Source organism: Anabrus simplex, chromosome 1, assembly GCF_040414725.1.
Source record: "Anabrus simplex isolate iqAnaSimp1 chromosome 1, ASM4041472v1, whole genome shotgun sequence".
In the NCBI taxonomy this organism is placed as follows: domain Eukaryota; kingdom Metazoa; phylum Arthropoda; class Insecta; order Orthoptera; family Tettigoniidae; genus Anabrus; species Anabrus simplex.
The window spans coordinates 1,547,901,855-1,547,929,262 of record NC_090265.1 but is presented as its reverse complement, the minus strand read 5'-3'; the positions used below and the strand labels follow the sequence as shown (position 1 = coordinate 1,547,929,262).

The 27,408-nt window shown below is 40.9% G+C and overlaps 1 protein-coding gene across 1 annotated transcript in view; it reads left to right on the top strand.

Annotated features, from left to right (window-relative positions):
• The first annotated feature begins 289 nt into the window (after window positions 1-289).
• Hr4 (Hormone receptor 4) overlaps window positions 290-27,408 on the top strand; it is a 94,971-nt gene continuing 67,852 nt past the window's right edge. Inside the window, exons 1-6 of the mRNA XM_068229130.1 lie at window positions 290-401; window positions 3,952-4,056; window positions 21,845-21,959; window positions 24,868-25,773; window positions 25,814-25,840; window positions 25,903-26,202. Coding sequence (XP_068085231.1) covers window positions 356-401; window positions 3,952-4,056; window positions 21,845-21,959; window positions 24,868-25,773; window positions 25,814-25,840; window positions 25,903-26,202 — 1,499 coding nt within the window. The 5' untranslated portion in view covers window positions 290-355. The remainder of the gene's footprint in view (window positions 402-3,951; window positions 4,057-21,844; window positions 21,960-24,867; window positions 25,774-25,813; window positions 25,841-25,902; window positions 26,203-27,408) is intronic.

Below are 27,408 nucleotides of genomic sequence, written 5' to 3'. Positions count from 1 at the left end.
AGAAAACCAATGTAGACCTAAATGAAATGGCGTGTGTACTTGTCGGCCGACGTGGCTGAGAGACTGGCGTGGGAGGGACGGTGAAGGAGAGGGGGGAATTGATACTCCCCTCCCTCGTGAAGTAATGACCTACTTCTCTGCAGGTAGGGTTAGCGACCGATGTTAAAGGAAAGGAAAAACAACGTCACGTGATCGAAGTGACGTCACAGGGGTACGAGTGAAAGTGATGATTATGTTGATGTCTACACACAATTGCAACGGTGAAAAAAAAAGATAGCACTGAGTGCTTTGGAGAGGGGTACTCCGGTTGTGCTGCGAGTGAGCGTGCTTGTTGCACAAGCGGTTGTGGTGGTGAATGTCGTCTACCTGCTTCTCTTCCTTCTTCCGGGATGTATCGTCGGGTATGTAATCATTAGCTTCTTCTGCTCTGCCTCCAGCTTCCGCATTTTAACATCTACCTTTTAATTTTGAAGTCTGTTTAGTCTTTGACTTACCAATATTACCGGTACATACAATGAAGTATGTTATCAAATAACATATCCTTTTTTAACATTTACATTCTCGATCACAAATATCTCCGTCTTTGCATTTCCTTAGATAGTGTGACGTTCCTTTTTTTTTCGTTCCCACCTCCCAACTGTAAGTTTGTAACTATCTGTTCACTTCATTTGCAATTTCCACCTCTAGACTAGATATCCTAGAAGAAAAGGAGCATTTTCTTCTAGTTGTAATTTATTATACATTTTGGAATATTCCATTATCACTTAGTCGGTAAACATCAATATTTTAAAGATTTTTTTTAAATTGCATAAATGGTCTTGTTTTGAGACACGAAGAATGCTTTGAGTAAGTGCATTTCTGAAGAACTCAATATTTATTATTATATTATTAATTATATTAGTAATAAATATACCTTAGATTTATCTAGAGCCGCCTGTTTTAAGAACGTCACTGGAGATGTAATGTTTAAATATTTTTAGTGGGGAATTCTGAAAATCGTAGGAGGTCTGTCTGTTATGAGCGCAGAGGCTGGTTGGATCCTCAAATAGACGTTACGTGGTTATGGGAAACCGCATAAACCGGTGGCGGCGCTAAAATGAGGCGTATTAGACAAGATGAGGAGTGAGGTAGTTTGCCATTACTTTCCGGCGCTATGAGTAACACCTTTCATAACAGTCAGGCACAGCCGAATGCTATTACTCTGTCCACCCATACCTCAAGTGCTTCCATACTCTCAAAGCCGTAAATGAGGCTAGTACTTCGGCGGGAGTTATATCTTGCTCTGGCCAGTGCCAAGAGACAGATACAGAAATACCGCTCATAGGAGGTGGTAATATTCTAACATACTCTGTACATTCAGGAACATGTATACATCTTGCGCTTTGCACCTCAGACACATAGTCTACGTATGATGTACGTAATGATTTCGGCACCGGCTCTTCATACTACGGCAGCTGTTTGGTTGAGCTGTAAAGGTGTCCAGAATTGAAGATTGGTATGGGTGGTAGGTTTGGGCTGGGAGATAGAGCCCAATGCACATCATGCCGGAAGATGCCTCTGTTTATTGTGGTAAAAGAAAAGCACGTTTCCACCCTGCCTTATAATTTAGGGATATCGATATTTAAGAATGTCTACCCCTTAGCCCCGTTTTGTGTTACAGGGTGGGGGATGAGTGAGATGAAAGTATGTGACATTATGTTTACGGCCGGATGCCCTTTTTGGCGTCAACTTCAGTACTGGAGCTAACGAAGATGAAATGAAATGATGGTGAAGAGGTGGAAGGAATCGAGTGTTACCTATGGATAGAAACTGTCCAGGGATTTGCCTGGAAATGAAAATGGGAAACCACAGGAAATAAACTGACGGTTGGGTTCGAACCCACTCGTCTCCCGAATGCAGAGCTTGGCTCCGTAGCTATAGTGGGTTAATAACAAGCGAGGACACTCCGGTCGGTAAGAGAAATAAAATAGTAACATATAGTATTAAATATTTTAACTAATTTCCAGTGGCGAAGACAATGACCTCATTGCGGATGTATTAACGTACAACCTCTGTATTTTTGTAACTGTGCTTGGTGAGCATGACAAAAACATTTTCGTTTTACAATCGAAATGATTTCTACAAAACACTTGTGACTAAAGTGTTCAATATCTCATTTTAAATAGAAAGGACTAATGCATCTCAGCGTTAAGAGTTTGACCTCCGTATTACGTCATCTGGTGTCGCAGTAGTGCTGTTATTTTGAGGTATTAAATCGCCGTGCCGCGAGGCTCTGGACTCCGGCGTGGTAGCATGTCGTGTGAGGTGTCATTTGATTCTTGTTGGTGGGTTCTACACGCGCATGGCAAAAAAGAAACCACTTTTCGTTTTGCGAAAATCATATGATGAAGCATATGTCTCTCGGTCATGGCCATCCATCAACGGCTGCTGATTGCAGAAGACCAGGAGCCTGCGCGGTTGTCTCGCCATTCATCCGTACCTTACATCACAGACTGCACTGATGCTGAGGTTACACGTCCGTCACACTACCTCTCGTACCGCAGATTTTCAGATGACCTCCAGCCATGAGACATACAGTAGGTCTACTGAATGAGCATTTGAGAGAACTATGGTGCGAAAAAGTGAGAAAATTGACATTCTTTCGTAAAATATCGTGGCATATGGAAAATAAGTGACTTCAAAATGATCGAAAACGCATTCAGGAGAATCTGCCAATGTCGAGAATCAAAAGGCTTATCGAGAGTGTCTCAAAGTAAAGGCGGCCGAATGACGTCAGGCGAGTTCACGCTGCTGAAACTCCAGCCGAGCACATCTACTGCCCCAGTGGCAGAAAATGAAGATGTGAAAAATTAGTTTAGAATTAAGACATAAAATGTCAACAATGACATACTGACTGCGATAAAACCCATCGCGCGGTACGTATTTAAGGTCAAAACTTCCGATATTTTTTTTTTTTTGCTATTGGCTTTACGTCACATCGACACAGATAGGTCTTACAGCGACGATGGGACAGGAAAGGGCTAGGACTGGGAAGGAAGCGGCCGTGGCCTTAATTAAGGTACAGCCCCAGCATTCGCCTGGTGTGAAAATGGGAAACCACGCAAAACCATCTTCAGGGCTGCCGACAGTGGGGCTCGAACCCACTATCTCCCAAATACTGGATACTGGCCGCACCGATTTATTTTTTGTTTAATAATAATAATAATAATAATAATAATAATAATAATAAAAAAATAATAATAATAATAGGCTCGACTTCTAGCTTTCACTTCCACTGCGGTCAACCCTAAGGACGAAACTTGTAAGCCCTGTGTACTGTATAACAACAGCATCCAAATCGTTAGACTTAAGGCATGAGCTTCGAGATAAACCATGATTTATATTAGATGTAACCCTCGTCATAAATGAAAATACAAATTCCAGAACGTTCCTTGAAAAGGTGCAAAAATAGCTGGACTCAAAACAAACTCATGATAGCCACCATCAGCTCGCGATCAAAAATGGATCACTACAGCTTACCAGTCTTACTGTCTTGCATGAATTAATATACTAAATTACAAAGATATCTAGATTTCGTGCCATCTTCTACCAAAAGCAGACTTCCTGCTATGTCAAGAGCCGTCGTTCTCAAAGTTCGTCGTGATCTAAAACCTCGAACAGCGTGGTTGCGCTTGTTTCCTCATATACCTTTCGTTGGTTTAAGTTTTGAATGAGTTCATGCGATAACCATAATATGACTTGGCGTTTATGAGCTAAACCTGTGGCTTAGTTGGGGGATGTGTCATATTTATTAGTCCATATCATATACATTTTATATTTATTCTTTATCACTTAATTCTTGCTCATTAATATCCCAACGAGTTATTGTATTATATGATTTTATCGACTGTCTTTCCCCTATGGTCCCTGAGTGATAGTTTGTATTAATCCAATATGTTTTCTTCTTTTCAGGAATTATGACCCTTACGAGAACCCCGTGTGAGTTGGACACAATGAGCCTCTTCCAAGACTTGAAACTGAAGCGGCGGAAGGTGGACTCGAGATGTAGCAGTGATGGTCAGTGTTTTATTTTATTCCAAGATGTACGGATTTACCGATATTCTTGACCTCTCGTAAATATTTAGAATCATGTTCGATGTTCTGTACTCATTTTTAACATCTAGTATTGCTATGAATTTTCTATAAAATTGAATAAAACTTATCTTTATACACAAAAATAATGACCATTTTAAGGTATAGTTGCCAGTTTTATTGTTAAGAGAAAGTTTATTTAAAAAAATGTTGTGCGTTCTTGTGATGATGCTTGTTGTTTAAAGGCGTCTAACATCTAAGGTCATCGGCCCCGACGACTGAGGATGGCTGCCTAGTTGTACTTCCTCTTAAAACAATAATCACCACTACCACCACCACCACCACCGCCGAACGATTCTTTTAAGTTGAACACGAAGCTCGAATTTATTTGTTTTGTTTTCGGTTCCTAATATAAGAAAAAGTATTATGGTGTTTCTAATAGGCCTACTCTGTGAAGAAAATGAAAATCCACAGCCTGTTTCCAATCATTCGATCGCGTCAGGAATGGAATGAAGGAAGCTCCCACTTAGCGGCGAGGATAGGAATTGTCGGCTGCCCAAGCATGTCGTACTCCTCTGGGGAAATGATTAATGACTGACAGATGGCATGAAATGATATTGGAGAGTGTTGCTGGAATGAAAGATGACAGCGAAATCCGTAGAATCCGGAGAAAAACCTGTCCCGCTTCTTTGTCCAGCACAAACCTCACACGGAGTGACACTCTGTGAAGAGACAAACATTAAACTCATCCTCGATTAGGTTCAGGCTGCTCTGTAACTTATGGATGTTATAAGCAATAGTATTCTTGAATAAGTATGAAGTATCTTTGCATCCCCTTTACACATTGTGCAACAAATAAAAGCTATCACGGCTTCTCCTTTATCCTATAGACGAAGGCTTTAGTATGGAAATCATTTCACTTTTCTTCCTAATTTCTCTCAGTTCGTGTTTCTATGCTGACACATTTGTTTGCATATCTGACTCATTAAAAGGGACTGTCTGTATCTTCAATTTTTAACTAACGGGGTTAAGATTTTGGGGCACGTCTACGCGCGCTCGACAGAGAGAAGCAAACAGATAAAGAGTTGTTAGAGGAGCTTAAGGAAGAATTCAGTACAGTGCGCCGTGAAATAACTCTTGTGCAAATTATAGCGCTTCAAATGTCTGTGTGTTAAGTTACAATATTGCTGTCGACCACATGCTTTTCTTGTCTAGGTAGAAAAGAGCTGTTCTTATACATAGAGCGTCAGGACTTAACTCTAAATACTAATTGTTACTCTTACTTCGTAACTATTTTGTTATGAAAGTATTCTTCGGCAAATGTATATTGCAAATATAAATTAAATACTTTATTATTCACTGATCTAGTGAAACCTTTAATTCCACACGCTCCTTCCACTTATTGTGGGTTTCAAACATGTCACCGTGTTTTTTGAATACGTCATCATTACTGCAGTTGCACGTTAATGCAGAATGCTCGTTTAAACTGTGTAAGTAGCATTTTAATTATTCCAAATATCTTAACCTACAATGCACATATACAGGGAGAGTAGCCTAAACATTACCACAGGATATTTCTTAAACAACAAGGAATTAAAAAAAAAAACTGTCACAGGCAGAATATCAGGAGAGGGGCTCATGTAGGCCTAATTAGTGGATACGATTAATTAAAAATGTATGGAATTATAACTCTCAACACAAACTTACCAATATTTTTTATTATATAAACCGCCTATTATCTTTAGCATCATTGAAAGCAGGATAAAACATGCTAATGTTCGTTACAGTGTAATAAGTTAATTCAATGCCGAGTAATTGGAATGTGAAGTCGACGCTTTAAAATACCTCAGAATATTCACTGAAATGAGAGGAAAATATTATTATTATTATTATTATTATTATTATTATTATTATTATTATTATTATTATTATTATTCTGGTTGCTCGTTGCTAGCAGAGATGTGGACGTTACACAGATAGCGAGTAGTGTTTACTCATTCCCTAGAATTTTGTCTTTGCGCTCGAGGACTAAACATGACAGAAAAATACAGAAACAAAAATTAATCAGCATCGGGTCTACCGAATCTCGAGCTCTTATGACCGCTCGAAGTCGATAATGCACAGAAGCAGCGAGGGTCTGGAGGAACCCCTTCTTCCCAGAGCACTATTGTCCACGGCCCATAGCTCTTCTTTTGATCTTGGGCGACAACGGCTTTCCCGCAGAGTCCTCTTCATTAAATCCTAAACATTCTCAGTGGGGTTCAGGTCAGGATTATTCGGAGGCCAAGATTTCGCCTCGATCCTTACCTGCAAAGCAAACCGTTGCTGAACTGCCTTCGAGGCACAAACTGGATGGTTATCCTGCTGAAAGCTAACACGATATCCTTCGGGATAAATTATGCTCAATACTGAACTCATCCGGAGAGTGGAAAGCTATTCATAAATCTCCGCATCGAGAGTTCCTGGAATTTTAAACAACATCCCGACACCGTGTGAGGTAAACCAACCCCAGCAATTAACGCTAAACCGACCACTTCGGTAAGAGGTGGTAACGTACTTAGAATCATATCAGGCGTTGGGTTCAGGGTATACGCGGATCTCCCCGTAGCTCCACAGAAAAGCTCCCACGCAAAGTTCAGCATTCTCGTGGCACATGGGAGGCGATCAGTTATATGGTCCCCACTCAAATGTACCTTCCTAGCGGCAATGTACTTTCGGAGTCCGGCATCCCTAATTCGGTTACTTCAGTCTGCACCGCAACACGGCTGGCGTACCGCTTACAAGCTCCTCCATTACGGGAATTACAGCTGTAAAGAGTAAGAGGGATACGTACAGACATGCAAGGATATCAGACTGTAGATAGTAAATTGCATCGCGATATTCACTTGGACGTAAGAATGAACAAGAAATCGGTTATATTTCATAATGTAAACCAATGAAATGACTAATATTAATTAATCATTAGCAGTTTAATTAGTAATATATGTGAGTGAATGGCGAAATGTATCTTCAAATTCCTGGACGGGAATCGAACTCGTGATATTTGGACATTGCCTATGTCTATCTACGCCTCAGCCGTCTACAGCAGCCTGCTGTGCATCGTGCTACTGAACTCGGACAAGCGACATGTGAATTTCTTATTTTACCGTCTTTCCATTGCCCAGAATAAGCGAATATCGTTTGCCATACAGCCAAACTGTTTTCGGCAGCATGTGAAACGTTCTGAAAGTGCTCTCGCATGCGCAGATGTGAGCTCGTGGTGCCTGTTGTATAAGATCCTCTCAGGTACACTTTTCTCAGAAACAATTGAATCTATAAATATGTTTGTTATGGGTATCCACAGGGTTTATATATGCGTGGGAGATATGAAGTGAATGCCTATGATGTTATTGTTGTAAGACCACTCTTTAACGGAGATTTGAAATTAAACTCTAAGAAACCATGTTCCTAGGTTGTCGGAATACACTTTAGTGCACTTGTTGCTATATATTGATGGATGAAGTACTTTTGCATCTGTTTCTTGGCATAGGCTAGAGCGAAGTGTAGCTTCCACTGAAGTCTCAGTTCATTTATGGCTATGATGGTGTGGAAGCTGTGGTGCTGAGTATAAGCCGGATGTTATGAAAGGTGCTGTAATAGCACTCAATGGCCCAGTGAGAAGGTAATGGCGAACTACTTCACTCCTCACTATCCCTAGCACTGCTCATTATAGCGCCTCCATCGGTTTTTGCAATTTCCCTATAACCTTTGGTTGTGCTATTTGGGGATCGACCAGCCTCCGAACTAATGACGTAGCAGACGGACTATATCAGCAACACATTTAGAACTGTCCAATGAAAATTGCGTAAATAATGACTTACAACATCATTTCGACTATTCGTGTCTCGTTTGACTGTTACAAAATCTGTCAGATTGACGGGTGGTTTCTGTGTTCAATTTCTACAAGTTGTTTTACGTCGCACCGACACAGATATGTCTTATGGCGACGATGGAGGAGGAAAGGGCTAGGAGTGGCCGTGGCCTTAATGAAGGTACAGCCCCAGCATTGTATTGGTGTGAAAATGGGAAACCATAGAAAACCATCTTTAGGACTGCCGACAGTGGAGTTCGAACCCACTATCTCCCGAATACTGGATACTGACCACACGTAAGCGACTGTAGCTATCGACCTTGGTGTTTCTGTGTTCAGTACACAGCATTTATTAGAGCCTCCTGTATAATGCTCTCATGTCCGAATGCAGCCGTAGTGTATGGCAATAGTTTTTGTGTAGCTCCATCGATGTCAAGGAGAATATCCTCAAAAGCTTGAAGTATCTTAACCTTGCAATGGACGTCGCGTTAGATGCATGATTCCGACGAGGATGCAACAGAACATGACCTACATTCGGAAAATCACGTGGTGTAAGGAAGCCAGTTCAGATAAGACTTTATCGCTGTCTTGTCGTAATTTTTATAAGAGATACTGCAAGATGCAGTTGTGTAAATCCGAACTGATGATGATAACAGATGGCCAAAAGTGTCCATAATAAGAGAAAAGTCAGCCGAATTCACAATACTGGAACAATGAGCCAAATATAGCACATGCCCCATTCCTTGTTGTAACTTGCGCTCCACAAGTTATTTTCAGACTATGACTAATCTGTGTCGCTTTGTAACTCTCCGTTGGCGACGAATTGATTTCCGGACTACGAGGTCGGGTGCTCCAGTCATAGACCTTGTATAGATTCTTAATTCGACCTCGGCCTTGATTGTGTAGTTAGTGGAGAGGAGGCAGAGAACGTCATCTCGGTCCAAGAACGAACTAGTGGTATAAGTTTAACCAACATAAATTTTATAGACACAATAACTGCATATTCTATATTGGCTATACTTAAACGATCAGTTTTTAGTAATTCGTACTCCACACAATCTACCTGACAAGCCATGCGGTACGAATGAATTCATATTTACTGTATGCACTGAAAGCATGTTTCTGAACAGTTCCCTAGGCTTCAAAAATGTAACACTGTCAGGCCCGGTAAGGAACAAGAGTTCATCAGACAGGAAAAATGAAAGAGAAGAGACTGGCATAAGGATGTGGACGTGATTTGTGAATGAATCAGGTCGAGACAGAATTAACACAAGAGAGTATGCCCACGTTTTATGGTCGTTCAGGTAGTTTGATTTAGACTGTCGTTATATGCAAACACTTCCAGAGTTAGTAAAATCTAGATTGCATAAATGATATCCCACGTAGTTCTATCCTATTCTTTAAGATTCTCGATTTTGTCATCCTCTTAACATTCATCGTTTATAAATGTTCCCAAACACTTGAAGAAAACGGCTTTCGTAAATGTTCCTTTCCTTAGCTGAATGGTCAGCGATATGGCCTTCGATTCAGAGGGCAATGGGTTCAACTCCGACCGGACCTGATCTGTTTTAACTGCGTAAGAATAATTCCTCTGGCTCGGAGCTTATAATATGCATGCCGTATGCTTCCAGATACCGGAGAGATCTATAACGCCGTAAACAAGTTCACAGAGTGATAACTTTCAATTTTGTCTAAATCACGCAGTATGAGACATCGTAAATATTTTCAAGATTTTAAAAATGAGTTATTTCCGTGGAGTCGATTGCTGCTACACCGAACATATCTAAGAGAGACGAGAAGTTTAACGTAACAGAAGACTTGATCGTATATATATCACAGTCGTTATTTATTTTATAGAATTAACAAAAGCTGTTTATCCTCCAGGCCTTTTCCCAATTTATTGGCGTCGGCAGTTGATGTGGATTTGGCCCAGTTTTACGTCCGGTTACCCTTCCTGACGTCAACCCTGTATGGAGGGATGTATTCACTATTGCGTGTGGTGATTAGTAGTGTGGTGTGTTGTAGGGTAAATAAAGACAAGTGTATTATTATGAACACGTCTTCACGCTCATACTTGAACCTGTGATCTGGAAATTTTAATTAAATAAATATGTTACCTAGACAGCTCCTTAGCCTAAGTTTCATTCCTCTAAACCAATGTCTTTTTCTTGGTGTTGGGATTTCATTTTCCGCCACGGAACGACTTTTGCACTTCATTTTCAAATACATAATTTTACATAATTTTACTTGCTTCAATCCAACGGCCGTAGCCGTGTTGAAACACCGGATCCCGTGAGATCTCCGAAGTTAAGCAACATTGGGCGTGGTCAGGAGTTGGATGGGTTGCCACGCGCTGTTGGTGGGGGGTAAGGGAATGGAGGAGCGGAAAGAAACTGGCCACCCTACCGCACGTAAACTCCGGCTCAGGAACACCTCTGCGGAGGTTCGGACCTGCCTTCGGGCAGAATAACCCTTACCTTACCTACTTGCTTCAAATCGGGCAGCTAATAATGACTTGCTAGCACCAAGTTTAATTTTGTATCTGCTTAATTACATTGTTAGAATATTCACCTCTTTAGGCAGAGGATAGAATACATCTACAGTATCGGCAGGCCTGAAGATGCTTTTCCATGGTTTTCCATTTTAACATCAGGCAACTGATGAAGCTTTACCTTAATTAATACCACGGTCATTTCGTTTCCAGTCCTAGACCTTTCCTTTCTTAACCACCGACGAAAACCTGTATACATTAGTGCGACGTTAAACCACGTGAAAAAGTTTGTGAGTTCTAGGAAACCGTTATGCGGTAGTCCTTCCATTTCATCTCCTTCTTCTAAGAGTCGATCGAGCCTTTTCCTCTTTCTCCTATGATTAGATTTCAAAAGGAATTATTATCTCGTTGTATTTCGCCTTAAAACATGATAACCACCACCCCATTGTTAGAAGGTTTGCTCTTTAAAGAAGAGGCTCTCTTACGAAAGCCCTTTAGCTTTGTTTACACAGTGCAGTACGTGTATTGTAGTCAGTAAAAACATATTATTATTATTATTATTATTATTATTATTATTATTATTATTATTATTATTATTATTATTTATATGGGTTGATAGTCATGGTTATCACGATATTTCTAGAATATTTTGGCTTCTCATAATTTTTAGTTTAATGAAATGATGTAGGACGATCCTAATTCAACAAGTTCTGATATATACGATCTCATTTCTACTTACAAATGATGTACTGTAGGGTTCCTGAATTTTGACGTTAATTTTCTCTCTTGTACGATCTATGGGATTATCTTGGAAGGAATAAGAGCTGGAGGAATAAGAACGTTCACGACGTTTGTCCAGTAATGAGTGGACAATCGCTACGATACATCGCGAACCTTGGTCACTCAGAGTATTAATATCGTTGAGGAAGGTTACTGGCTGGTAACTGGGCCGCACAACAAGACAGCTGGCACATCTCCTGCTGGACAGCTTCCCAGAGCCGGTGCATCCCCACATACCGTACATGGATCGCATTCATTGTTTCTAAATTGGAGCTTATAATATGCATGCCGTATGCTTCCAGATACCGGAGAGTATCTATAACGCCGTAAGCAAGTTCACAGAGTGATAACTTTCAATTTTGTCTAAATCACGCAGTATGAGACTTGATCGTATATATATCACAGTCGTTATTTATTTTATAGAATTAACAAAAGATGTTTATCCTCCAGGCTTTTTCCCAATTTATTGGCGTCGGCAGTTGATGTGGATTTGGCCCAGTTTTACGGCCGGTTACCCTTCCTGACGTCAATCCTGTATGGAGGGATGTATTCACTATTGCGTGTGGTGATTAGTAGTGTGGTGTGTTGTAGGTAAATAAAGACAAGTGTATTATTATGAACATAAATACCTAGTCTCCGAGCCAGAGGAATTATTCTTACGCAGTTAAAATAGATCAGGTCCGGTCGGAGTTGAACCCATTGCCCTCTGAATCGAAGGCCATATTGCTGACCATTCAGCTAAAGAAACGGGCATTTACGAAAGCCGTTTTCTTCAAGTGTTTGGGAACATTTATAAACGATGAATAAAGGATGACAAAATCAAGAGTCTTAAAGAATAGGATAGAACTACGTGGGATATCATTTATGCAATCTAGATTTTACTAACTCTGGAAGTGTTTGCACGTAACTACCTGAACGACCATAACACGTGGGCATACTCTCTTGTGTTAATTCTGTCTCGACCTGATTCATTCACAAATCACGTCCACATCCTTATGCCAGTCTCTTCTCTTTCATTTTTCCTGTCCAATGAACTCTTGTTCCTTACCGGGCCTGACAGTGTTACATTTTTGAAGCCTAAGGAACTCTCCCTCTTGGGCCTTCCCTTCCTTTTGGCTGTTACCCACATTATTCGTCGGACTATAACTGTTATCACCCTTCATCTCCCCGCAATGCTTATAATACTTAACGTCATACGCCTAATAACGAGTTTTAATATACAGACGTAATACCATGGTCTATCCTGTAAATAACACGATTTACACTGTGTAGTTATCCAATGGAGAATTACCTCTAAATGTACCAGCAGGAGAAAAGAGTCTTACATTTCAACTCAGAAGTTGGTATATTGACATAAACTTGTAATATAATAATATATTAAGTTATTAATTTGCGATTTGCACAGATAAATGTTTCGTGCTTTGTTTAACCATTATAGTCAAGCTTTCGATCTAGAGGAATGATATTTTGGATAGCATATTACTCAGGTTTAAAGGTCACTAATTTTGAAGTTTTCTCATCAGTTTCCTTCATGATGTACACGTTAACACGAGTCTCTTATAGAACATATTGTTTGCGTAGTGTAACTGGTTAGGCCCGTATATGAGTGCGTAAATACGAAACACCTGAGTCAGGAGATTAACTGTAACGTTAAAGGAACCATTTTGCAGTCCATTTACTGCAGAAATCAATAATAATAATAATAATAATAATAATAATAATAATAATAATAATAATAGTTTGTAAACTGTCAGATTTATGAAGAGACCAATGGATATTGCGTCACTGCCTTTTTTGCAACTGCAGTAAGACATTTCTGACAACAAGATTGAAGCACAGTGAAGAAAATTCAGAATATTCTACTTACAACAACAATTGTTATTGAGTTTCTCCTAGCCTTCATTCATTTGAAAATTCAACCAGGCAATAACACAAATCTCATCAAACAAACTGAGTGGTCTTGCTTTCGCGGCGTCGCCGTAGCTGGTCTACTTCCCACACGCCCACTCTGTGTGACGGGTAGCAGTCTCACCAGGATGTTGTTGCGCAGTTGTCTCGCACCTTCAGCGTGGCCTTGCCTCACCATGCTTTGGTCGAACTATTCGTATCCTATACCATCAGGCGTCATTGTGACGTTTACTGCACGTCTGAGGATTAATTCATATGAAAATGTGCACTTTTGATCTCATCGTTATCGTTATAAATACTGTACAGTATTTTAATTCACATACGCACTTTCATCGAGCACACTGAGATACGCAGTATGACAGTACTAGGAAGCATAATTGAGTAGAGGCTATATCTAGGATTTAGAAGAGCTTTTCCCATGTTGACCCTGTGTTCGCTAACGTACTGTGTCCTAGAAATTGACTTCATATTAGGTTTTCAGGTGGAGAAGAACATCGGTCTATTACCCATCTGAACTCTGATCAGGTGTCAAATATGGGACGTCGGATACGTTCGACTTGGGATTAGGAACGTAACATGCCCTATGGATCATAACTTGTGAACTTGCACTAACTTGTTCACTCCTCTCTTTTATATGTTTCGACATCCCTTAGTCAGCTCTTGTTCTTTTTTAACTGTGACAAAATTAACTTGCGTTTTTAGACTAAAGGAGTCTTTCATTCCTACGCGTTTTATGGCTCTTTCCGTTCTTAAAAACCTCCATTCTTGAGAGGTCGGGCCACTCCCTTTTCCTCCTCTTATCAGTGCTAACAACGGCCGATAATCCGTTGTTTTGTCCCTTAAAACAGCAATCTCTAACACTACCACCAAGAAGCAACAGCACCAAGCGAGATGACTGCGCGGTTCGGGTCACATAGCTGTGAGCTTGCATTCGGGATATCGTCGTTCCGAACCCCACCTTCGGCAGCCCTGAAGGTGATTTTTCCAGAGTTTCCCAATTTTTACACCAAGCAAATGTCCTTTAATTGAGACCACGGCCGCTTCCTTCCAAATTCTAGCCCTTTCCCATTCTTGTACACCCAAAACCTGCTAGAAAATGAAGGCAACAGGTCTGCCCATCGGAAGACATGCCGCAGAATTTACTGGAGTTGAGATGAGAATAGTTTGTGTATGACCGACCGCGGTATTCAAACCCATTGGTCTTCAGAATCTAGGCCTCTACAGCAAGAGCCTCAACGCTCTGAAATAACTTGGTCCTGACAATATAAATTTTGCAAGTAGCCTTGCGGTTTTATGTGATTTTATGATCATGACCACGAATACTAGCCTCCTTTATTTTTACGTAATTATGCCTTTTGTTTAACGTCTCGATTGCTCGTATTTTTAATAACATTACCCTAGTACTTAGATTACGATTATGAAATTATATATTTCCTATTATCAATCAAGTAACGTGAATGAGCTGCGTCATCTTTTGAGAGTGTTTTCTAATACGTAGCGAAGTGTTATTTCCTTCTTTCTGTAATTACGATTTTTAAATCAGACGAAAACTCTTATAGGCCAATGGGGTCAGTGTTGTGCACAACAGTTTTTACGACCAATAATGACGACATTAATACTTCTGCGTATACCGTGCGTAAGGAATTAATAGCACAAAAAACAACAGAATAATGTAGGTCTTGGCTTTATGTAATGACCGATTGTTGACGACCACTACTGCGGATCGGGCGGGAGAAGGCTCCTTATCTGACGTCCCTGTAACAGCAATAATACGGGTGCGATTTTAACGCTTCAAGCTGAGTAATGACGCATAAGAACTTGTTATTGCCGGAGATAAGGAAAGTAGGTCATGTAAATAATGCATCCGACGTAGATGCAACTGCATTTGAAATGAACAGAGAGCAACAGGTAGGAACTTAAGAGATGTACAGATGTATCCTCGTCCTGATCTTCACCATCTTATACTCACTTTTTCAGCTGCATAAAAGAGATCTGTGAGAACATAGCGTTCATGAGCCATGACAACTTTGTGTAACTTACTGAAATATCATTTTTATTTTTACCCATTAGACGGAGCCTCCGTGGCTCAGGTGGCAGCGCACCGGCCTCACACCGCTGGGTACCGTGGTTCAAATCCCGGTCACTCCATGTGAGATTTGTGCTAGACAAAGCGGAGGCGGGGCAGGTTTTTCTCCGGGTACTCCGGTTTTTCCTGTCATATTTCATTCCAGAAACACTCTTCAATATCATTTTCATTTCATCTGTCATTCATTGATCATTGTCCCAGGGGAGTGCGACAGGCTTCGGCAGCCGGCACAATTCCTATTCTCGCCACTAGATGGGGCTTCATTCATCCCATTCTTGACCCGTTCGAATGACTGAAAACAGGCTGTGGATTTTCATTTTTCACCTATAAGACGATACCAAATCCGAAGTCCTGTAACTCTTTACCCACTTCAAGATCAGGAGTACACAACGTTGATGTAAGCACCACACAACGTCTAGTTCGCGTCCGCAATGTTAGGTGCGAAAAGCATCTATCTCTGAATAGGAGATATGAATTTCATTTCATAAATTAGTCATCGTTAGGTCACAAAATGATGAAAGAATTTTAACTTGTACCATGAGCAGCAAATGAAGAACGAATCACTATACTGATTACAGAAGTCCATGTACTTTGGCAAGTAGTCAAATGATACTGCGCCGAGTAAACGTAAGCAAAGGCAGTTCAGTTCTAAAATCAAAACAAATTCGATGTAAACAAACACAAACGTAGTCGAGATTTTAAAAAAAAAAGATTCGCCAGCGCTCTCAGGTTCCTTATATCAAAGTACTCAGTCAAAATCCGTTAACAACTCTTGAAAGTGTGTTCACTTCAACTCTGTGTGTATATATATATATTGCTATTTGCTTTACGTCGCACCGACACAGATAGGTCTTATGGCAACGATGGGACAGGGAAGGGCTAGGAGTGGGAAGGAAGCGGCCGTGGCCTTAATTAAGGTACAGCCCTAGCATTTGCCTGGTGTGAAAATGGGAAACCACGGAAAACCATCTTCAGGGCTTCCAACAGTGGGATTCGAACCTACTATCTCCCGAATACTGGATAATGGCCGCACTTAAGCGACTGCAGCTATCGAGCTCGGTACCCTGTATAATAATGATATAATACTTAACAGGGAACAGGGAATAACAGCTCCTCCTGATGACTGTATTTTGTAGCGATACAACCTCAGGTTATTCTCCCCATAGCTTTCTACTTCCCGTCTTGTTTCTCTGCCTCCACAGTCGTGTATCAGTTGTGTATCAGGTGGTCTGGAGGGACAAGGGTCGGTGAAGATGCCCTTGTACTTGGTAAGAAATAGAATTTCCAGCTATAGGCCTTCGCAATCATCTTCGGCGAATTCTGAGATAGTAATAATAATAATAATAATAATAATAATAATAATAATAATAATAATAATAATAATATTGGCCTTACATCCCACTAACTACTTTTACGGTTTTCAGAGACGCCGAGGTGCCGGAATTTAGTCCTGTAGGAGTTCTTTTACGTGCCAGTAAATCTACCAACACGAGGCGGACGTATTTGAGCATCTTAAAATACCACCGGACTGAGCCAGGATCGAACCTGCCAAGTTGGGGTCAGATGGCAGCTATATTCAATATTCAATCTCTGGAAACTTCCCCAATACGGTATTGCTGTTGTCATGGGTTTCATAAACATTTACTCCAAACTGAACTGTCTCTAGGCGTTAAATGAAGTGATATAAACATACGGCACACAAATGCAAGTGGGAAATAGAATCGCATTTTCCTGCTAGCATTTTCCGATATTTAAACGGTCAAAAATTCATTCCAGCACTTCTCGGGTTCAAATGTTGGTTACAGGGCTTTACAATGTAGAGTGCGATGATTTTTTTCAGTCTTGTGCATCACCATCATAATCATTCATTGGTAGTCCCACCACGTTGGCATCAACTGAAACATGAAACTCCCGAGCTGAAATATGTTTAGGTGAGTCATAATGTGCTATTTGTAATTCAAAATATGACAGAGATGTGACAAATTTGAAACACAGTACGTCCCTTTAATAAAAACAAAGTGAACACGCTGGCCTTGCGCGGACACAATGTTCCTGATGGAACTGTACAGTAGATGGAGAACAACTCACATCCAAGATGCTTGGACGCTGGGGGCTACTTTTAATTTTTACCTCTTTCGCTGTCTTGATAAGCCCAGATCCAACTTTAGTAAAATTATTTATAGGAGTAGGCTCTATGGCCTTTTCAGAGCACAGAGTGGTCTACTTCTCCTGGTATGGGCTAAGACAATTTTTGTTACTTTCTATCTCGGTCTGGTCTTTGGCACTGACAATACGAAAGTGATTGAGGTTTGACGGATGCTATTAAAACCATTCCTTATGAAGTCAGTCTCTACAAAAAGTAGTGTGAAAGTGTCATTCATAGGATCGGCTGGTGTATATATCTCGGTGGATGTGGCAGATTAATATGTAAAGGCATATTCTGACTTGATGAAGAAAGTAACGGGAAACTACATAACTCCTAACTTCTCTAGCAAACCTCTTCAGTGACGGCTAGGTTATCTATTAAGCTGACGGTAGGGCTGTTTAGTATCCGACCAGTTTTCAGGATCTATCTATCTATCTAACTTTCTACATGCATGCATATATATGTGGATTCCGACGTACCCTGTCTTTAAAATTGAACAGCATGAAATAGCACGTCCGTGTTCAACTCGGTTATAAATACTTTTGGCTCCTTGAAAAACAACCATAATCTTTCTTATGGGTAATTTGTTCGATTAACTGTCATCTTGTACCTTTGCACTTAAGTCCCAAGCATTCCCGCTGATGGAAATGATAGCCTGTAAGCAGATTTCAATTGTATGGAGGTTTAAGCCGTCATTGTTCAGGATGACTACCGTCAAGGGCTTGGCATAACTCTGAATCACGATAAAAAAAAATGTTTCTGTGCCACAGAACTTATTTTCAACAAAAGCTGTCCTGAAAGCCATAGCCATAGTCGCACAGGATCAAACGCGACAGTCCCATCCAAGGCTACCGTGTAGGAAGTACAACCGAATCTCGATATCTCTCAGTGCTGAAGGATGTTAACATCATTTCGACTGACTGAAAATTCGAAATATGGAGATCTGAACACAGTTCGTTAAAAATTTCGATATAATATGCGTATTGTACAAACGGTTCGTTATTAATCTGCCTGAAATTACAGGTAACCACAAGGGTCTACAATACCACAACAAATTTATAAATGAATAGCCTATTGCAGTTACGAATAAAGGAAATTCAATTTATAATTACAAAGAAAGATTTGTGATTTACGGGGCACTGAGTGCGTTAACATGGGAATGAATGTAAATGAAGTCTCAAAAGCTCTGACTGGTCCATCCAGTGCTACGAAGACAACAGTATGGATGACATCTTTGCTTTCTGACTTTGTTGCAGATTTTTATTTTTTATTTAGCAATGTCTGTCTCAGTTTCGACTGAGTTAATTTTTAACTGTTAGGTTTCTCAGTCTGCCGAAACAACTCAAGTTGTAAAAATGGCATATATGATTGTTGTTTTAGTGGTTTGAATAACTGTCGCCAACCCAGCCTAGCCTCGCCTCAAATAACATGAAGTTCACTCAGAATTGATCCACAAGGAATTAAAGAGCGAGAGTTGATGAATTAGGAAGACACCTGGCAGGCCACGTCACTTCTCCTCCGGTGCCGTCTCCTCACATGAGTACTTTTTCCTATTTTGTGTTTCCTGTATGTGAATTGCCGTATCCTGGTATCGAACCAGTGTCTGAAGTTCCGTTCAAAGGATAATCTTCTGTGCCCACGTTCACTTTGTGATCAGTTGTATCTGGCTGTATTTGTCATTTAGGAAAATGTGACCGAAATAAGCTGCTTTGCTGTGTTTTGCGACGTTAAGACTTCACAGGATTTCCCGATACGACGGAGTGCCTCCTCGTAACTTATAGCACTGAGATGAAATATATTATGGTCATTATTTCTAATGAAAGATATTAATTTCTTTTGATTTTCCTTAACATTCGCAGCCTTTACCCAGTATTTTCGGGAATACTTCTCGAATCTAAGATGAAAATAAATATTGTAATGTAGACATCATTAAAAAAAAAAATCGACAAAAATTAAACAGTAAGTATTTATAAATACTTAAAAGTTAATCAACTTCCCCAACATCTTCAGTGTTGTGCTCTAATATAAGCTATCTAAGTATAAAAATCAATAAGATCAACATAATCATTCATAAAACAAAACTAATTAAATAAATCTTAATACTGTTATTCTGTCAATTTTGAATGATTTGGATGTGTTATCGTAATTTACTTCTCTAGAATAAAGAGTGGCTAAAATAGCAAAGACGTATGATTGAGTACTTGCTACTATGATTATAATGTTATTAAAAGTATTTGAGCAATAAGTAGAATAGAAAGTGAAATAACAAGAACTTGTTCAAATCACACCGAAATAAGCAGCATGTCTACACTAGCAATTAAGCACGATTCATATACAAAAAATATATGCGACTATGACGGTTACGATGCCCCCAGATCCTGGTTGAAACAACAATGATGGCATCCGTTGTAAACAAATACAGTAGTGAACCCTACCACAAAACTGGTATCATTTGGTAGTGAGGTCAATACAAGGTCTTCTTCTGGCCTCAACATTTAAGGTCGCCCTGTCTCACGAACGTGATTCGTCTTCCACCCACTTAATTTTGTCTGAGGATCACGGCGCATTCTTCACGTTTCATAAAATAATCGCAGAAATATACATAATAAGTTCTATACCTATTTCAGTGTTATGTATTTCACAGGTTAGTCACTGAATAATTTAGTGTTGATCCTTGCCCTAGATGGGTTTAGTAACAAATATATTTGTCTTGTTGTTCTCAAAAGTCACATTCATCGCCGATTTTTAAACTATACGATAATAATAATAATAATAATAATAATAATAATAATAATAATAATAATAATAATAATATAATTGCACATGATTTTCGGGAACATTCTCAAATATATAACAACTAGTCACTCACATCCCATGCAATTTTCCAGCGTTGCAAAGGAATAAAAGAATGGTCCATTTTTTAGATTTTCGGTTATCATCGTCTAAATTGTAAAAATTCAGGACCAATGTGGTCATTCAAGGTTTTCTGACCTGATGTTTTCTGAATATAGGCCTATATCGAAAAATATTGTCGCCCTTACAACTCTCTCTTATTATTATTATTATTATTATTATTATTATTATTATTATTATTATTATTATTATTATTATTATTATTATTATTATTGAAAGGTGGATATAGATGCACTCATCCCTGCGTAATCCAGTCGCAGATTGGGTTAAAATCCGAATTCTCGGCCATCGTTGAAGTGGTTTCGTCTAGTTTCCCACTTCAACTCCAGGCAATTGCCAAAGTGATTCTTAACATTCAGGCCACGACCTCTTCTTCCCTATTTAGCCTAAAGTAATTATAACCAACGCTTGTGCAGACAACACATCACCAGCAATCACCGTATGTGACAATAGGTGAACCAAAAATACTGAAAGTCTTGTGCATAATTTCCAACACTTGAAATTCTCTGTTTCTTTCTGTAGGTGAAAATATAGCGCAGACATAGCAACTAGCTACTCACATACCATGCAATGTTACAACGTTGTAAAGTACACTAAAAGAATGGTTCATGAAAGTATCTTTAACGAAGAATACAGTCGCTCTTACAACTCGATCTCTCATGGCAAAAAGACTAATGTAATGCTCTTGATTTTGAAGAGAGAAAGGAAGAAATAGGTTTGTTATACCTCTGTCCCTGATGCGATGCTAGGCTAGGCTAAGCTAGGCAAGGCTATGTTAAACTAGGCGAGACCTTGCAGACTGTGAGAGAAAGAAGTACTTGCTTGAGAACATTTCCGCGTTCCAGCCACAGACACGGTTAATATTCTTGTTCTGCGGGCTGTTCAACTCTGTCTAGGAGACATAATGGACTTACTTTTATCTGGGTTTGTCTTCATTGCTGTGTACGTGGATCACTCTAGTCAAGTTTTTAGAATTGAACATGATTGTGCCAGGAGAAGCAGTAGCTGAGCGACCTGAGTTTGTTACCTAGCAACCGTGCAGGCTGTGATGTGAAGTAGACTTAGGCTCTTTTATCAAAGAGACGTCATCTCATCATACTGTACTCTAGAGAGCTGACTGTTTCATTCGTGGTAGTTTTTATTTTAATTTTAAGAAGTTGCTTTACGTCGCACCGACACAAATAGGTCTTATGGCGACGATGGGATAGGAGTAGGAAAGAAGCGCCCGTAGTCGGTACAACCCTGGTATGGACATTGGAAACCACGGAAAACCATCTTCAGGGCTGCCGACAGTGGGGTTCAAACCCACTATCTCTTGAATGTAAGCTCACAGCTGCGTGCCTCTAACCCCAAGGCCAACTCGCTCGGTTATTAATGATAGTTTCATAGGCGCTGAGTCAGTTTCCCCATTTCGATGCACTGAATCCTACACTTGTCGATTCCAGATTCCATACAAATGTGTCTCGAACACGATTCTTTAGATGCACATTCGTTATCAATTTGAGTTTAATTTATTGAAAGGCATATTTATGATCATTTGATTTTTTCAAAGGAAAATTAGACACGATTTTCTTTTTCAGTAAGAACTTTCTGTTACAGGTGAAAGCGTTGCTGACACAAGCACATCTTCTCCAGATATGGTGGGACCCGTGTCCCCGCCCCCCAGGACGACCGAATTCGTGCCATCCTCCCCGAGCCCCGCTCAGCGGGACAGGTACAGTACAATATACTTATTCTTTAACTAAGAAGATAACTTTTGACATGACAGCTTCTCTTACTAATCGCCCATTGTATTTCATTCGTTATGCTGAACTTGACATTCCCAGCATATCATCTTGTAACAAGTTTGGATTATGTTACGTAACTCGCTAGTTTTGCCCATTTTCATTTTTTCTATCGTTTGCTATATCTTTCTATATTCACCAATATTTATTTTTATTTTCTTTCTCTAAAAATTAGACTTAAGAGAGTGTGAAACTGTTATTGAGCACTTGAATGTACTGCCACAAAACTCGGTAAATCTTATGATTTAATGTCAAATAGAAATACTCTGAAATTTATATCGGGAGCTTAGTAATTCCCATATTATTACTTAGAATGATATGATTCTCTAGAGTGATTGGGAGTTATTATAAATCTTCCTCGTGCAGGGGAGTGTTTGAAGTAAATATGATCAAAATTAATTTGAGTAGTCAAATCGCACTGGCGGAAAATGAAATCCCAAGGAGTAGTAGTAGATAAAATAAATTTGGGAGGCGTGTTTGCATATCTGAAAGATGACGCCTATTCAAATTTGCGCGCTAGTCGACGAAGAGTAGTGCTAGTAGCGCCATTATGACCTTGCAAAGCAAGTTTGCTTTATACGTTAGTCATCATACGGTGTTAACGTTGTCAGGTCGGTATGAGTCAAACATGCCTTTAAGGAGACGAAAATGGCAGTATCAGCAGCTTACTGAGTTTTAACGAGGCCGTGTAACAGGGATACAAGATGGTAGATGTTCTTTCCGCGCTATTGCACCGGTGTTTGCAACAATGGTCACGGGAAGTCACTGTCTCAAGAATACCGATGTCCGGCTGCACAGGGCCATTGCGGAGAGGGCTGTGGTGGATCATACTGCATCTGCAGCAGCCATTAGAGCCTCATGTGGCACCAGAGTGACACAGCAAACTGTAACAAGTCGATTACTTGAGGGACAGCTTCGAGCCAGCCGCCCTGTAGCGTTCATGCCACTAACTCTGGCATCACTGCCCTCTGCGACTTCAGTGGTGTCAAGCTAGAACTCATTGGACAGCGGAGTGGAGATCTGTTGTGTTCTGAGATGAAATTCGTTTCTGAGTTGGTGCCATGCCATCATAGGTTGGCAAGGAGGAGGTCAGGTGAGAGATCTTGGAGCCCAGCTGTATGGCGTGGACACTCTGGATCTATACCAGGAGTTATGGTGTGGAGAGCAATTTTCTTTGACAGCAGGAGCACTCTTGTCCTTCTCCCCAGAACCTTGCCAGCGGATTTATACGTCAGACTGGTGATTGAACCGGTTGTGCTACCATACACTCTCAGTATTCAAGGGAGTGTTTTCCAACAAAATAACGTCCGTCCTCATACCGCTGCTGTCACCCAACGTGCTCTACGGAGTGTCGACCATTTGCCTTGGCCTGCGAGATCACCAGACATTTCACCCATTTAGCACGTATGGAACATTATGGGTCGACAAATCCAACGTCATCCAGTACCAGCATTAACCGTTGCTGATTTGACTGATCAAGTGCACCAGGAGTGGAACTCCATCCCACAAAATGACGTACGGCACCTGTACGACACAGGGCATGTTTGTATTCAATATCTTGGGGACCACAGTGATTATTACCACGTCTTCTGCGCATACTTGAACCTGTGACCTGGAAATTTTAATTAAATAAATATGTTACCTAGACAGCTCCTTAGCCTAAGTTTCTTGGTGTTGGGATTTCATTTTCCGCCACGGAACAATTTTGCACTTCATTTTCAAATACAGAATGTTACTTGCTTCAGATCGGACAGCTAATACTGCCTTGCTAGCATCGAGTTTAATTTTGTATCTGCTTAATTACAATGAGCTTAATTTATTCTAACGTCTTGTAGTACAAACAGTAAGTTGTAACAAACATGGATTAAATGTTTCAACAACATTAGGCTCTACCTTAAACGTTTGTAGACTTCTCTAAGGAGATATTTTCAACAAACAAAATCTCTGCATGTGACTCTCCAGTGACTTAACGATGTTTGTCACTAGATCGTTCATGATTATTGATCTCCTTGTGGATACCGATCTAGTTAACACTACTTTGCACCTTGTTTGCCACGTACGAATGAGCTGTAGTGTATTGAGGACGACGAAGCGGATCCCTTCTCGAATGTCGAACAATGCATTACAACCTTGTTGTATAGACAGTGGTGGAGCATGTATCAGATGTATCAGTTAGTATTTCAATGAAAGTATAAACCATAAATCAATGCGTATATGTCAGGAAGGTCACTAGTTATATGTTTTGATACCTCTTACTAGAAAAGCAACGGGAAATTACCTCACTCCTCATTTCCCTAGTACAGCTCTTCACTGACGCCTGGGCCATCTACGACATATGATTGCGGAGCTATTGAGGATAAACCAGCCTTCGGGCTGAATGCTCAACATACAACCTCTTACTATAATGATCTACAAGTTCATCCTTTTCAATCAGATACAAATCAGAACTTTGTCCCCGCCTTCCTTACTTCACTGTGGTCTCAATTTTTTGTGGTTGTTTTTCAGCCTTTTGACATCTCCTCACAGCTGTTTGCGATCTGCTTCCTTTGCCTGATATTACTCATGTTCAGTGCTCACATTATGACCAGTCATTCCTTGGCTCTTCGTGACTCAACAAGTTGCTCCACGACTGCTAATATATTCTAAATACACTTTATGATCACCACTTGATTTTTTGAATCAGGTGAAGTTATTTTTAGATTTCTCATGTAGTAATAGTATACTTAAATGTACTTACGGAATTGCCCTTCATGTAATTTATATTTTGGTGGTTTTTACTTTCTTGGGCATAACTAGACAAGTGGTTGGCAGTCTATTCACTCTGTATTCTGTCCACAGGTGTGAGGGAGCCATGCTGGCATGTAGGGCTTCTCCGGACTCGGCGTTACCGGAGATGGCTCGTCGTGACGGCGTTGTGAAGCAAGAGGACCATCCAGCTGGCATTGAGGCGCGGGGTGCTGGACCGGCGTTTCCGGAGATGGCCCGTCGTGACGTCATCGTGAAACAAGAAGACCTTCCAGTTGGTGCCGAGGCGCGTGGAGCAGGCCCGCAACTAAAAGAAGGCGGTGATAACAGCGTGTTTGATGGAGGTGGTGGTGGAAATGTGTTGACTGTTGAGACCCCGCCGCCTCATCGTACCGTACTTTCCAGCCCCCGACATCAACAACACCCACCTAGCCCCGTGATGCATCACCCACCTAGCCCCGTGATTCCTGGCAGTAGTGCCATGAATCCACCCCCAACCTTCTGGGTGACCTCTACTGCCAGCCCTACTTGTCGCATAAACGGCGTGCGGCCCGAACTGATCGGCGGCGGTAGCGTCACTTACCAGCAGCAACCTACGCCCCCAACGGTCATCCACCACGAGATGAAGCCTCCCGCGTCGCATTCGCAAGGACCGCCTCGTACAAGTACGGTGTTGAGCAGCATCGGTGCTGCTTCCGCGATACCAACTCAGAGTAGTGGACTGGTTCGGACCACCCCTACGGTCATTATGGGTGAAGCAGGTGGTGTGCGGACTATGTTCTGGTCGCACCCGTCACCGATGGCCGTAGATGTCCAGTTTCAGCAACATAAACAACTGATTGCGGCAGCAGCGGCTGCAGCAGCATCAACTTCCCCGCTGTGCTGGACGTCGTCCTCATCGTCCACATCAAGTGGAAACGGAGTGAGTTCGGAGGAATCCGCTGCTCAGTTGTTACTGAACTTGGGTCAGGAGCAACAGCAGCAGCATCAGCAGCAACAGCAACACCATCAGCAACAACACCAACAGCAGCACCATCAGCAACAGCATCCTCAGCAGCAGCACCAACAACAACAACAACAACAACAACAGCAACACGTAATGCATCACCAACCTCCTATCCCACACCCGCCAACGGGACGACCGTCGTCGTTAAACATGGAAAGGTTATGGGCCGGAGACTTGACACAACTGCCAGCGTCGCAACAGATGCAGGCGCTGAACTTGACGTCGAACGCGCCGTCAGCACCACCCCCACTTCCCTGGCCTCACCGCAATGGAGGTGAGCAAAACAAAACGCTGCCGCAGGGTATGACGATGCTGAGCACAGAACAAGTAGAGGAACAAGAAGACGACGAACAGCCCATGATCTGTATGATCTGTGAGGACAAGGCAACTGGCCTGCACTACGGCATCATCACCTGCGAAGGGTGAGTCCAATAACTTTTTCTCTCAATACAGAGTAGGATATGAATCTCTCAGTTTCTGGGGATAAGTATCCCTTGATCAACAAAAATGTGTTTAATATCCTCCTTCATGTAAGTCTAACGGTGTGGAATTATCCTTCATTTTTTATTCGCTTTATGTTTTGTGCTTTATGTTACCTCAATAATGTAATAATAACAATGAAAAGGGGGCAACTGGTGCGAAATGGACAGAAGAACGTCGTACTAAACACAGTGAGCTAATGAAGACGATGTGGATCAAGCGAAAAATGAACGAATGCCAGAATGTAAAGTGAGGATTGTCGTGGTTTGGGGTTGGCCGATTAGCGAAGTTGAATAATAATAATAATAATAATAATAATAATAATAATAATAATAATAATAATAATAATAATAATAATAATGTTTCTCAACAGTTCAGTAACAATAATAATGTTTCTCAGTACCGCAGTAGCAATAATAATGTTATTGGCTTCACGTCCCACTAACTATACTTTAACGGTTTTCGGAGATGCCAAGATGCTGGAATTTAGTCCCGCAGGGATTCTTTTACGTGCCAGTAAATCTACCCACACGAAGTTGACGTATTTGAGCACCTTCAAATACCATCGGGACTGAGCCATGATCTAACCTGCCAAGATGGGATCAAAAGGCCAGCGCCTCAATCGCCTGAGCCACTCAGCCCGGCTTATGTTACCTCAATTTTAGCGTCGTTTCATAATTTGCTAATTAATCTAATATTAATAATGATAATTTCGTGTGGTTATTATAGCCGGAAGTAGTCCTTGTACGACACACTTTCCTATAAGGGTAGGCAGCGCCTGCCGTATATGGGAAGTTGCATATTATTATAGAGGAGGATAGTGTTGTATGAGGTGTTTGAGTTACAGGAATGTTAGGGTCAGCTCAAATACCCAGTCCCCTATCGGCCGAAATTAACCGTTTACGATTAAAATCCTTTAACACCCAACCGGGGACCGAACCCAGAATTCCGAGGTCGATTAGCCATGGAGCCGGGTAATCAATCTATAAACAAGAATCTCTCTCATTTCAGCACTCTTAAATGGTAGCCGACTGTCCCAAGAATCAATTCCTCAGCTCTGAGATCCTACGCAGCCGATCGTAATATATAATCCTCTTGGATGTACACGTGACGTCACTTATATTTGGTAATCACACGCTATTCGCGTG